This window comes from Octodon degus, unplaced genomic scaffold (genome assembly GCF_000260255.1).
Source record: "Octodon degus isolate 3935 unplaced genomic scaffold, OctDeg1.0 scaffold00109, whole genome shotgun sequence".
Lineage (NCBI taxonomy): Eukaryota > Metazoa > Chordata > Mammalia > Rodentia > Octodontidae > Octodon > Octodon degus.
Genome location: NW_004524685.1, coordinates 6,092,267 through 6,106,365, shown reverse-complemented (window position 1 = coordinate 6,106,365; position 14,099 = coordinate 6,092,267). Strand labels below are relative to the sequence as shown.

Here is a 14,099-nt window from a genome sequence, read left to right as displayed (position 1 = left end):
TGTACTAATCTAAGGACTTATTCGCTGAATCATCTAGGTTTCCACAAATAAGTTACTGCACAAAAGTAACAAATTTCGTGCCAGTGAAGTAGCTCAGCAATCAAAAGTGCCTGCTTAGGCAAATGTGCAGGGACCACTGCGTGATCCCCAGCACCACGTGCCAGCCCTACCTCCAGGGTCGGCTGAGTGGGCCATCCCCACCCCAAACAAATGTCACCACATGGATGCTTCTGCCCCACTAGGATAGTAAAGTATCATTTTTGGGACAATCTTTGAAATCAGCCTTGATAAATTAAATAAATAAATGTGTATTTGTGTAATGAAATTTCTTATTGAAATGTGTTTAGTCTTCCAGGAACATATAATGGAAGATTAAAAAAATGGTAGGCATCTGGCAAAAATCCAGAGGACTGACATTCACATTTTTTAAATTCAGTGTGTATCCACGAGTATGTTCCATTAATCAACGAGCAGAATGAGCCACAACGGACAAGGTCACTGGCCGGCCAGCGCTAGCCAGCAGCAGCCCCATTTGGACCTCCTCTGCCAGTTCCCAGAATTCCCTTCCGTCTTCCCTCCTGGTCACCACACTTCTCATTTCTCTGACACCTACAGACCTGTGCACTTACAGAAAAGGTGGACTGTGCTATAAAAAGGTGGACTGATCAAGGAAACCACCAACCATACAGTAAGTACAATGATCCTGATATTTCTTTCTGATTCTCTTGATGACAGAAAACCAAATCAAACCAACTCTGAACTTCCATGGCCTTCTTTCAAGATTTATTTTATACTATATTTTATTGTCCTTAAAAGAAAGCTAAATTGAATTGTATGGTCCTAATAATATTAAGTAGTTTCAACAGACATATTTACTTAAATTTTATTTAAGTACTTCCACGAAACTGATATAGGGTATACTTCACCAGTTATCTTTCCATCTAGTTTCACTATGATTGTCACTGTTCGGAATTTCCTCCTTGCCACAGCTTTATCAGCGGCACACCAAACTCTCACTCTTCATTATCTGCTTGACCATTTTCCTGAGGCAGCTCTTCAAATTCAACACAACTAAAGCAGAGCTCAACACCACAGCCTCATACACTTCAAAAGCCTCAACTCAATTGTCAGTCTCTCCAGGAAGACCCTTCTAGACATCCGGATGTGGCCTTCCTCTGTGTTCCACAGAACCCAATGCATGCCTACTCTGTACTTTATGGACAATTCCTTCTGGTATGTTTTACTACTAGATGAAGGTTTTAGAAGATCAGAACTGTGCCTTTTACACCTTTAATGTACCAACCCAAGACAGGCTCCTGCTATCTGATAAACACATGACCAATGCATAAGCAAACAAAACATTTTTTAACTTCAAAACCAAGTTCTACACCTTAAGTTCCTTCCTACTCTATTTCTGAGAATGCCACACTCATCCTCCCTACCATTCTTGCTTGCAGAGGGGCCTCTGTCATTCTTCACCTGGACATTCGGCTAATCTCACTATTCACCATGGGGTCACCCAGTTTACTAACAGTCCACTTCAGACCATTCTTTTCATTTCAGCTATAAGAGCCTCCTGCAAGACCTACTCCTGGCCTTTGCTTTAACGTATCCTACATTTATTCTCAAATTTATCTTTTAAAATTCATGGCTTTTTTGGTCAACTCTCTCTCTTCATTAAAAAATGGATGAGTCCCCATTGTTCACCAGGCTGGGCCTTAATTTTCAGGCCTAGACTCTGTCTCCAGATACCTGTTGTTAGCATAGGTGTTCACAATCCTTCCATGTAGTGTACATGACCACCTGAGTCACTTGCCCCAGTTCTCACCCCCCACGCCTTTACTTAGGCTTCTGTCTTCCCCTGAAATTCTGCTCTCCCTAGCAGCAAAGATCCTTTGCATTAAGATCCATCATGAAGACTGATTCTTTCATACAAATGTCCATTTTCTGCCCAAGCTGATGGCATCTGTTCTTTACTCAGAATACTTGATGGCAGTTTAAACTGAGGCTAAGAAAACATAGCTACAATTGTGAAATGGGTTATCTTACTGAAATGTCACTCCAAAACTTAGCGACATCATGATGATTTTCTTGTAAAAATTCGGTGAACCACCTAATGGAGCGTTTGCTGCCTTTGTCTTCAGTTTCATCCCGCTCGAAGCGCTCGTTATGCTTGTTCACAGAGTAGTTGGTCAGGTGCATGTATAGCTGGGTCTGCAACAAGCAAGCAACAAAGTCGTTAGCGCCTATGAGATTCCAAGCTTCATGGGCTCACAGAAAAGAAGGGACTCCAACTCTAACAAGTTTAAGGATGAAATGTTAGACTGACAACCTCACTCGTGGCCATTCAGTTTCAAGTAAAGTAGAATGATGGACTTTCCTTAAAAGGCCTGAGAATGCAACGTCTGTAGAATCACTTTAAGTGCTATTCACAATACTACCATTAAAAGTATCAAACGAATATGAATATAAAAAGTAATTATGTTAAATTGTGATGATACATATTGCTAAGCAAGAAAGATGCTTCAAGTTTATTGTTGTTTTTCATGTTTTGGGCCCTTTCAGTTTATACTTGAATTTGTTTGAAGAAAGGAATTTTGTAAGAAAGCCTTCCATGTCTTTTAAAAGAAACATAAAAATATGACATCCTAAGCATACAATCCAGACCCAAGAGGCCAGACTGCCAAACCAGGCGCTCCACTTGGCACTGGCTGGGAGGCCACTTTACCTGATGGACCAGCCACAGGGAAGGCACCACTAAATGCTGTACAGATCTCTTAATGTTTAACAGTCAATGCATCAAGTGCCATAACAGGGTTCCTTATGATCAGTCTCCCTCTATCATTTTTTTTTCCCCTTGCTTTTCTGAGACAGGGTCTTGTTAAATAGCTCAAACTAAAGTCCAACTCACTATGTAGCCTATGCTAGCTTGACCTCACAGTGATCTTTCTGCTTTAGCCTCCCATGTGCTGGAATTACAGGTACACTCACCATGCCCTATTCTAGTCTCTTTATCCTTAAATTTGTTGATACAGTTTTCCTTAAACAAACTGGACAATAACCAAACATTTCACTTTTTTATATTGTTCCTTATCAAAGTAGCACAAATATGCCTCAATTTTATCTTTAATTGCTACCCTTCTCACAATGCTTCTCCCAGATTACACTGGATAAAAATACTGCATTAGATTGAATATGTATTTCATCCACCTGATTATTTTGATTTCTTAATAACAACTGCATCCAAGTTTTACTTTATTTTTGTAGTTCCTTAGACTTGTAGTAATAAAATCTTAGAATAGGCAGAAACGATCACAGCATTACATGTGGTTGAAAAGTCCATGTGCCTAGCACTAATGAAGAATGTATTTATTTACTAAGTGATATTTAAGGAGCAGCTACAGAAGTGAAGGAACATGCGAACCACATAACAACCTGAAAAGTGTGAAAATAATACAACTCATACCCTTGTCGCCTGTCAGTATGCAGGCGCAACATAATGAACCGGTACATACAGAAATTTTCAAAAGTTAGATAAGTACTGCATGGTAGGGGGAAAAAAGAACATTACCTTCCAACCTCTGAAACTCCATCTTATGATATGTTTAGCCTAAGCATCTCTAATTCTCATAGAAGTGCACCACTTATTATGGAATATGCTTATTGTCTTAAAAATCAAAAACACACAGAAAAAACTGGTAGTAATCTGCTGCTCAAAATCAACCAGTGAAAGTATTTTATTTTGCTGTGGCTTTTTCCAAGTCTTCTTTCTTAAAATTACCTTTTATATAATTGCGGTCTCAATTCAAATAAAAGGCTATATTTCACTTTTTAGTTTTTTCATGCATCAATTTAGGAACTCAACCACAAAAATGTAGAGTCAGATGTAGAATTTAGGTAAAAGAACATCTTTTTTCCCTATGCATGTAAAAACCAAGGCCAGAAGCTTGTTTGACTCAAGAGTGTTTGGCAAAATGACACATAAAAATTACACATGTCTTCTCCCTGTCTCTCATTATGATTTCCTAGTCCAGTGTACTTAAGCAAATTAAGGACAGGACAGGGAGTGGGGGGAGAGGCCTACCTATGCACATAAGCAGGGTGGTTGGGATAACTGCACTGTGTATTTCTGCTGGTCTGTGGAAAGGAACATGTAATGCTTTTTTTTTTTAGGTCTTCTTTTTTCAATTTTTTTCCTTTTTCTCTCTTCTTAATTTATTGTATTTTTTCTTTTATTATTTTTTTCTTTTATTCTTTCTTCTTCCAGTTCTACATGCATATTTCTGGTACTCTGAATAACTAATGTGAAGGCAACGCTATGCAATACCACCCCAATACTGTCAAATTCATATTATTTTGTCTAATGAAGTTCTGTATCATTTGTCATTTTTTTCTGTTTTAATACTATTTTATACGCTCTTTAAAAAATTTTTTTAAAAGATTAGTACATAAGAATGAAGCTATCTTCATATCCCACACCCGCTATTTTACACAAAGCTAACTGAAAAGCCAGACCTTCCTTGAGGAGCTGAACACTATCACTGGATAGCTACTTTAATGTCTCCCACAGTCCTTTCCATATACAGCCATGGCTTACAGATGTGTGCTAGGAAACCCATCCTTATTTTTGCAGCGGTATCTTTTCCTGATTAGCCTGCCTAAATCAAGACATCCTTGTTGCCACACTTCAGAAAGTCTCCTACAAGTTAGAAGCAGTCATGATCATGTACATGATTCTTCCAGACCATAAAAACTACACATAATAAATACTTCAAGAGGAGATATTGAATCAATGAATGAAACGAATCCTGGCACCACTTACCAAATTGGACTCATTCGGCGGAATGTACTTCTCTGTTCCCATGCGCACAAGTCCGTCATGGTAAAGAAATATTTTTAGTGGATCACATGATGTTACCAGAATATAAATTCGTAAATCAAACTTGTAACCTTCCATTAGGAAAGGCTTTTCAATGTATTCTTGAACAATTAAATGATCCTGAGATGGAAGCTTATCCCCATTTCTTATCAAAGAAATCCTAAGTGTGAAGAAAAGAAAGAAGAAAAATTCAACCTGGAAGTGTTTAAAAAGTTCTCCATATACTCACTAAGAAAGAAAACAGTGCAATGAGAAATTTCAAAAGTTCAGCCCTCCACAAAAATAATGAATAAAAAAAAAGTAAACTTTGGACTTATATACACAGCTAAAAGCCTGCAATATCCAGAAGACAATCACGAAAAAAACAGTTGGATCTTGTGGTTATTCTGACCTGCCAAGGGCCAGCTCACTTTTATCTCATGTAACTTGTAACTCTGCTAGTGCTAAGTACCTACCTGGAGGAACAACTATTGAAAGCATTTAAAAGAAAATAGTCCCTGAGGGCTAAGGCAAAAGATTAACATTCGTAGTATACAAGAGAATAACTAAAAAGACTAAGGAAATGCTCAGGTATGAAATTCTTTGAGTTTTTGTAAAACTCTAACACATGCCTTTGGAGTTAGAAGCCCAGGTGTATGTCTGAGCTAGATGCAAGCCCAGGAAAGATCTGACAAGGCCTAACCTTCATCTCTGGCAAATCATCAAACTGCCTAAGCAGAACTGAAGGAGAAGGCAGAACTGTGAACTGACTGCATCCTGGCACTTCCTATACTATCACAAAAAAAAAAAAAAAAAAAAAAAAGACTGAACGGAAGATTATTACTTATATATAACTTAACAGTAAAGGTAAGGGCTGGCCAGACAGCTCAGCAGACTAAAGCGCCTGCTTCAGCAGGGTACAGTGGCCAGAGTTCAATCCCCGGCATGCCGTGTGAGCCCCACCCCAAGGTGCGCTGAGACAGGGACTGAGACTGGGCATGGTGGCGCACGCTTGTAATCCCAGTGCTCAGGAGGCTGACCACAGAAGAATCACTGTGTCTGATCTGTGTAGTGAGACCATGTAGACCCTCTGCCCTGTAGATCCTATACTAGAAAGTACATAAAAAATAAAATTTTTTAAAAAGAAAATCAACATTGAATAACTGATATAAAATTACACTTATTTTTAAACAACCAAACCAAAATCAAAAATAATATATGATTGTATTATTACATTATGCTTCAAAGGTAAAGCAAATTTCTTCGACAATAATGTAACCTGCTAGCAACCATTTCATGTATTTTTTTATTCCACAGGATTTTAAATCAAAAATCAAAATGGTTCAAGTATACTTTATTTTAAAAGACATGTAACATCTTCTTTGAAAATGTGCATTGCAGAAAACCAAACAGAAGTAAGCAAAACCAAACAAGAATTTTAAGTTTTATTCTCAGAACATTTCTAGTTCTTGGCACTACCTTACAATGTGCTCTATTTTATTTTAAATCTAATTACCATGGCTACATAAAGAAAAATAATTATAAACCAAAGAACACACATATTTTGCTGGAAGAATTTTAGCTATAAAAAGTAACTCCCTTTCTGTTTCCCCAAGTTAACTTAGCTCTACTACAGCAATTTATTTCATTTTCCAAATTTATTAAAAGTATTATGTTTATGAAATTAGAAAATAGCTTTGTTTCTCTTATATTTTTACCTCCAATTAAAGTCTTACAACCTGTTGATTTAATTCTTAAACTTAATTACTAAAGCCTGTGAGACAAGTTAAAAGAATAAGGCTCATTAAAGAGTCAGCCAAAAAGCAATAGCAAGAAACTTATTATTTTTTCATAACGGCACCCAACCGGGATAATTATGCTCATATATTCCTTCCTCTTATTTTTAAATTGTTATGCTTCCAAGTCAAAATAAACCTACCCATGACCCATTGCTCCATTGGCAGGTTTTACTATAAAGGTTTTCTGCTTCCGTTTTTTCTTCAACTCTTTCACATAGTTCTGAAACTGAGTATACTCAGAAGGGAAGATCCATGTTCGCGGAACAAAGGTATAATCCAGAGGACGAGACTTGATCATTCTGTAAAATAGAGACAATCTGAAGGATAATTTCTATTCGGACTTCACAAATTTTATTTCCTTGAGCTAGTGATACTACATAGATTTAAATTCCCTCCATTCGTTTATTTTTATTTATTTGTTACAGGCTCTCACTAAACAGCTTGAACTCGTAGTGATCCTCCTGTCTCAGGCTCCCCAGCACTGGGATCACAGGAATGCGCCACCATGCCCAGTATTGGTGGCTGACACAGCGCGCCCTTCCTGGCCCTGCACTGCATGCAGTACCAGGGATCAAACCTGGGTCCTTACACTTGTCAGGCAGTGCTTAGACCACTGAGATCTCTCCTCAGCCCTTGTTCATTTATAGATTCAATCAAAAAATGTCTATTTACTAATAAGGCCTCACACCTACTACGTACTAGATACTGGACACTTGGAATACATCAGTTGAAAAAAAAAATCAAAAATCTCTGTCCTAGGCTGAGGAGATAGCTTGGCACCATAAGCACCTGCCTGGCAAGTGCAAGGACCAGAGTTCAATCCCCTGAGCCACACACAAGTCATGCTGGCCCTAAACTGGGCGTGGCACTGCACGCCTGTGATCCCAGCACTGGGGAGGCTGAGACAGGAGGATTATTACAAGTCCAAACTGCCTAGTGAGACTCTGCATCAAAAAAATTTTAAAGAAGAAAAATCTTTGCCCTGTTAAGAATTCACATATTACTACAATGCAACGATCTGGCCACACACTATGCTAGACACTAGTTACATTAAAATAAATTAGTATGTCTCTATGCCTGATGAATTCACAAACAGGCCATTAATTACAAACCAATGTGATAAATACACAGCAGGTAAGGCCAGGTAACCTGCAGAAGTCATTAACTCAGCCTCGTGTGTGGGCACGCATGTTTCAGGGCAGTGCTATTTCTATTTTCTCTTTGAACATGACTTTCGGGTTTCTGGGTCATCCTGTCAAAGCAGCCTGTGCCTCCCTTTTATAGCACTGCCTTTGAGAACATAACTGCTTTTCCAAGAAAACCACGTGACAGCTTGTGCTGGAGTGCCCAGGTGCCCTCTATACAGACTACTACACATGCAGTGATAGTTTTGCAGTTTCTATAAATTAGGCTGCCTACTTGATGCGTAATTTATGGATAATACTAGATATAAAATGCTTATTTTTGATAAATCTCACATGTTAATTATTTTGTGTATACTGATTCCCCCCAAAATTAATAATAAAAAAATTAAAATAATGGCAATTGTGAAAAATATAATTACTACAAAATAAGTTTTTCTACATGTGCAAATCTTTCACAGATGAACAGATACTGTCTCCAAACAGGGCTGAGAAAAGTGCAAATGGAACCACAGTGTACGCTATGCACAGTAGAGTCTAACTTCCAAGATCAGGTTGTCAGGCGTGGGTTACGCAAACGAAGATTCACGAACCTTCGTACTTTCTGTGCTCTATCAGCTCCTTCAAAATTTATACTACAAATAGGAAATGAAAAATAATTACCATCTACACTAAGTCTAAAAACTTCTTTCTCATCTACACTAAGTCTACAAATGAAATAATCTTAGTACAAATAGGTTAACACTGAGTGGTTTCAGAATCACAAACCAAAAAAAGAAAAGTAACACAGTAACAGTGCTAATGCCTGTTTTCCTTTCCAACACCTTTAAAAATATTTATTATATGTTTACAATGATATAAAATTAGATCACAGTACAATTTTAACTTAAAAATAGATTTTAAAACTAAGCACACCGCACTGAAGAATGCTATCATGCTCTGACATTATTGTTGGCAAAAAAAAAAAAAAAAAATTAGCACACATATTTTTACTGTGTGTATTTTATTCCATTTAGGTAGTCTACCTTAAAAAGAAATGCACAGGGCCAGGGATTTAGCTCAGTGGCACAAGTGCCTGCCTGGCAAGCACTGGTCCCTGAGTTTAATTCCTGGTCCCCAAATAAACAAACAAAAAAAGAAATATGCAGCTTTAGCCAGGAATTTGGCAGTCAGATACTTTCTGTTTTATCACAGATTTACTAAATGATATTAAATAACTAGTTAACTACTTTTATTACTAGGGCACTATATTTTTTCCCAATAGAAAAAGATTTCTTCCTAAAGGACAGTTCCAAGAACGGTAAGGAATGGGAAACTGCCTACCAGCTGACCTCATTTAATCATACAAACTATTCTCTAAAACAGCAGCCAGAAAGGATCTTCCCACAATGCACCTCTGGTGGAATCGCTGCTATTCTGCCCCCCACCCGTATGGCCTTCCCAGTAAAGTCTATAATGCTGATCAGCACCTTTCCCCCATCTTGCCTTACTCCCCATTCAACTCTCTGTACTCCAGCTGCACTTGGCATTTTTCAATGACTTGATTATTCATGTTTTCTCCCCCTGCATGACCTACTCTTCCTGCCTGGATGGTTCTTCCCTTCCATCTGTGTCACTAAGTTCTTTTCATTATTCATGTATCAATTTCCATATCACTTCCTCAGGGAAACACTTCCGAATTCCCTAATTAGGTCCGAATTTTTCCTATGCACCACTACAGACTTACGTGCCTCTACTTCATAGCACTTATCAAAGCTATAATTGAATATTATAGGAACCTGAATCTGCTTTTGATAAACATATGTGTGCAGAGTCCAACACCACGCCTGCCACACAGGAGCATAGAATGTGTAAAATAGCAAGTGAAGCATCTACCCAAAATCTGATGGGGTAGGTCCCTTTTTCACTAAAGCTCACTCTTTTCTACATAACCCTGAAATCACACTACTTGTATTTATATAACATCCGAGCCAGAAACTCAAGAGTCTACCCACAGACTTCCCCCTTGCCCACCCTTAATTCTCACATCACAGCTCTTTTCAAATCCTATCAATTCTTTCTTTCAGATTTATTCTCTTCTCCGCTTCCACTATCCCATTTTTGGCAAGTTAGATATTTGTTACTTCTTATCTAGATTTAGATAATCATCTCCTCCAAAACTTTCTCCCTCTAGTTCTATTGCCCATGAATTTATTATCCACAGTGCCACAATGTTCTAAAATATTTCCTGATTAAGAACATTCAAAACTTGTATTCTTCTCAAGAGGGGTGTATGTGTGTGTGTGTGTGTGTGTGTGTGTGTGTGTGCATACATGTTTTGAGTACTGAATGAGATGAATGAATAAGTGATGAAATAAAATATGATCTACAAGGCCTCCCCACGTTGAGCCTCCTAACGACCTACAAGCTACAGGAACTGCTTTAAGTTTCACACAGTCATGTTGGCTCAAGCTGCCATGTATCTTCTTCCTTGTTATCTTTGCCCATAAACTCCTCACCTCCTTAAAAACAAACTCCTGCATACTTCCTACTACCCATATTGTATCCTAACTATGCCAAAAAGCTTTCCCTAGTTCCTAACAGTGGTGTCTCCCCATCTCTGTCACCGTGTACCTCTAATGTGGCATCATCCCACTTCTACATTGGTTGTATTCCTCTCTTACTAAAAAGTGAGTTCTAGGTCTTATTTATCTTAAATATCAGCAATCTCTGGCACATAATCTAGACCTACCAAAAAACTGTTAAGTAAATACATGTTTTAAACTCAAATAAAATCATATTACTATTTCTCCAATTATAAATATAAATTAACTTATGAATAGTCCACTTTTAAAAACAATTGCTTAGCATCTGACATTCTTAAACTAAAAGAAACATTGAAAAATTCTAACCAACAATTAGAAACAAAAATTATATAAAAATGTTCTAGTTCATTCAGCAAAACACTTGAGTAACTTTTAACAGTTTTTCTCATAAACTATTACTGTGACTATTGGCCTCAGAGATAAATATACACGCATGTATATGTCTGGAAGGCCATGCTTACATGTGGCTATGTGTATGCACACACACACATGCAGCCAGTACAGCTCTTCACATATGTTACATGTTCAATAATCAAGATGAATATACACACGGCATAAAATGTAACAAATTAGTTTCCTTAAGGGTAAACTAAAAATAAGTATCTGCTGAATGCCACATAAAAATTTAAACGAAAAACTTCTTTTACTTCACTCCACATATAAATTACCTCATATTTAAAAGAAAAAAAATTCTGTTATTTGAGAAAACAAGGTGCAATCAAAAAAGCTGCAATTGTGGACACTGGGATCCTGACCAACTCTGCTGATAACTATTTATTTGACTTCATGCAAGCTATTCATTCCTCTCAGCCTCAATTATCTCCTCTGGAAAGGATTACACTAGAGAACTCTAAGGCCATGCTAGCACTAGAATTCTCTCTTTTCCATCTAAATACCATTTCAAATAAATGCAACTTTATACAACATAATATTCATAACATAAATTCTGAATAGTTCTTTATTACAAGAAAATGAAGATTACTTGGTCATATTTCTTGCTAAGAAATCCTTTCTACAGATCTCCCCCATTCCTGGAAAATGGTTGATCCTCTGAAAAATAAAAAGATAAATATTAATATTCTCATTGGCTTCATGAATATATTTGTTTATACTATGAAGTTAGATCTGCCCTTAGAGTTTTATATACTTTGATTAACTGCTAATTATTAATTCAAAAGATTAAAATTAAGTGTAGTCAGAGAATAAAATTATAAAATTTCAAAGGAATCAGGAAAAGGAGATTACATAAGCGATAATGTTCTAATGGTCTTTCCCGAATAAACGGTAATTCAACAGGCAAATTTTAGAGTACTAGGCTTACTATATGAACATATCGTCATTGCAGAAAAATGATGAAAATGGAGTTATACTCTCCCTCTGATCAACTGGGTAGTAATCGCTAAACTAGAAGATGAAGAAGGACTACACAAAATCACAATTGTCTAAACTAGTTAATATTTAGATTTTTAATTTGATGTTCATTTTCTCCTGAATATAAAATTCTATAATAAAAAATAACAGGTTGCATATAATTGGCAAAGCAACTTATGCCCCATCCTCATCCCCCCAAGCCATTGATTTCATCACTCATATCTATGTGTAAAGCAAAGTATCATCTCAGAAATGGGGTTTTGTGTTGCTTTTAGTGGAGTACCAGGAATCAAACTGAGGACCTCACACCTGCCAGCCTGGTGCTGTGCCGTTGGGCTAGATCCCTGGGCCTACTAAGGGTAGTTTTTTTCCTACTGATTCTTTATTAAAGAAGGAAGAATTTAAGATTAAGTTTGAAAGGTATGGAAGTTTCATTGAAAAGTCAGCTGAACTGGATAGCAACAAAACAGCTATTCAGAATTAGAACTGAAATCAGTCAACACAGAATCTTATAAAGAAAATTGTCACAGAATCCATGCCATTTTCCTCATCCCAATAATCTGTCCTGGTTAATTCCCCACCTGGTAATTTTGCAGCTCTGCAATCTTCTCTTGCTGAACAGCAGAATCACACCAGATAAGGTTACTCGTTTCATCTTCATCTGGAGTTTTCATAAATCCCATTTCATCTATTACTAAACGAACTACAAGAAAATAGTTAAGCCAGAATTTAAAAACTTCTGAAATACTTTCACTGGAGAATATACATACCTATAAACACATGATATGCTATCTTAGTTTACAGTGTCTTATTAGGAAAATAGCCACTAGTTCTAGCATACCCATATTTTTAATTACAACAGTTTTATTGGAGACCAAATTATTTCATACAGTAACTGAGAACCATTTTATATCACTTCCCATTCCTTAGTTTCCATACTTTCAGGTTTAACAGGTACACAAAACTGCCAAAGGACATGGCAATTAATTTTATCACCATGAAAATACAGATGGCTGAGACAACGTGTCCACTGAGGACAATGCACTTGCGCGGCTTTTGCATACCAGAGCGAGGTAATCACAGGCACAGGTAGGAACAGTCCTGCTCATCAGGTCCACCTTCTACCCTCCACCTCCCCAGCTCAAGCTACTGCTTAATCCAAGTTATCTTTGTCTAGTCAGGGCATTGAATAATGAAGAGAAACTCACAGGAAAGATTCACCACACATCAATCCTCCTGTGTTCCTGACCTGGAAATTCTACTGAAAAACTATGCTTTGAAAAAGTCTTCCTTCTAAGTAAAACCTATTTATGTGTCCCTCTGAGGTAGATTTCACCATCAACACATTGCCATTTTCCTTCCAACAAACTTCAAATTAAAAAAAAAAAAAAAAAAAAGTAATACACTTAGGGTAAATTTTGGGTTCCAACAGAATTCTGGGTCCTAACATAATGGCATATCTCTATGGCAGTCCTTAAGCCTTTCTTTTTAAGTGTTTTCTTCCTCTGAGTACCCTCTATACTAGAAGAAACGGTATTAATTGTCTGAATGAGTTAGCTCTGTTCAAAAATGGTAACGAGATACTGTTGGTCTGGAGTCCTGGGAACCCTGGACCATTTGCTGCCTGAGGAGAAAGGATTGTATAGGCCAGCACACCCAGAATGCAAGCGTAACAGAGGACAGAGAGTGGAGGTGATGAGGTCCGGGAGGAGACGCACAGGTGGAGCTGCTGTGTTTCAGAAGCTGAAACTGGAATGAGGCCCAGCTGATCGCAACAAGCACGGTGTAAAGGCAGCACTGTTCTCTCCTGGGCTGCAGACTGCCACACAGCCTTGCCACCCCAGGACTCAGCAGCTGTGTGCTGCTGGAAGCTCACACAGAGGCAGGGGCCACCTCAGTGCAGCCTGGGAGATTCCTGGTGTGCACACAGAAAAGCACCAGGGCTTCCTAAGGTCAGCACACGATCAGCCCTGTTCCTGAGTAAATGAGGGACACTGGCTTGGGCCTCTCCAAAATACCTGGGAAGACCCAGACACAGTAAGTGGAACTCCTGGAAACTGGATGGAGAACATGTCATGAGCATCTTGAGCCTGCTGGTGAGCCTCACACAAGCTGGGGAGGCTGGGAGCACAGAGGTTATTCAAGAATAGAAGGAAAGAGGGCCAGAGATATAGCTCAGTGGACCAAGCATATGCTTAGGCAAGCACAGGGACCAGGGTTCAAGTCCCGTGGTGGCACACGCCTGTAATACCAGCACTGAAAACAGGAGGATCACTACGAGTCCAAGCTGCATAGTGAGACCCTGTACCAAATACAAGGAGGAAGAGGAGGAGGAGGAGGAGGA

At 38.2% G+C, this 14,099-nt stretch overlaps 1 protein-coding gene across 2 annotated transcripts in view; it reads right to left on the bottom strand.

Annotated features, from left to right (window-relative positions):
* The window catches only part of Ttll7 (tubulin tyrosine ligase like 7), a 125,115-nt gene that overhangs the window by 97,975 nt on the left and 13,041 nt on the right, over positions 1-14,099 (bottom strand). For both annotated transcript variants that reach the window (XR_002822816.1, XM_004639300.3), the window contains exons 4-8: positions 12,337-12,458; positions 11,367-11,434; positions 6,798-6,956; positions 4,823-5,039; positions 2,050-2,214 (exon numbers count right to left, since the gene is read on the bottom strand). Coding sequence is in view for 1 of the 2 variants with exons in the window: in XM_004639300.3 (XP_004639357.1) it covers positions 2,050-2,214; positions 4,823-5,039; positions 6,798-6,956; positions 11,367-11,434; positions 12,337-12,458 (731 nt within the window). In the remaining variant the exon portion in view is untranslated. The remainder of the gene's footprint in view (positions 1-2,049; positions 2,215-4,822; positions 5,040-6,797; positions 6,957-11,366; positions 11,435-12,336; positions 12,459-14,099) is intronic.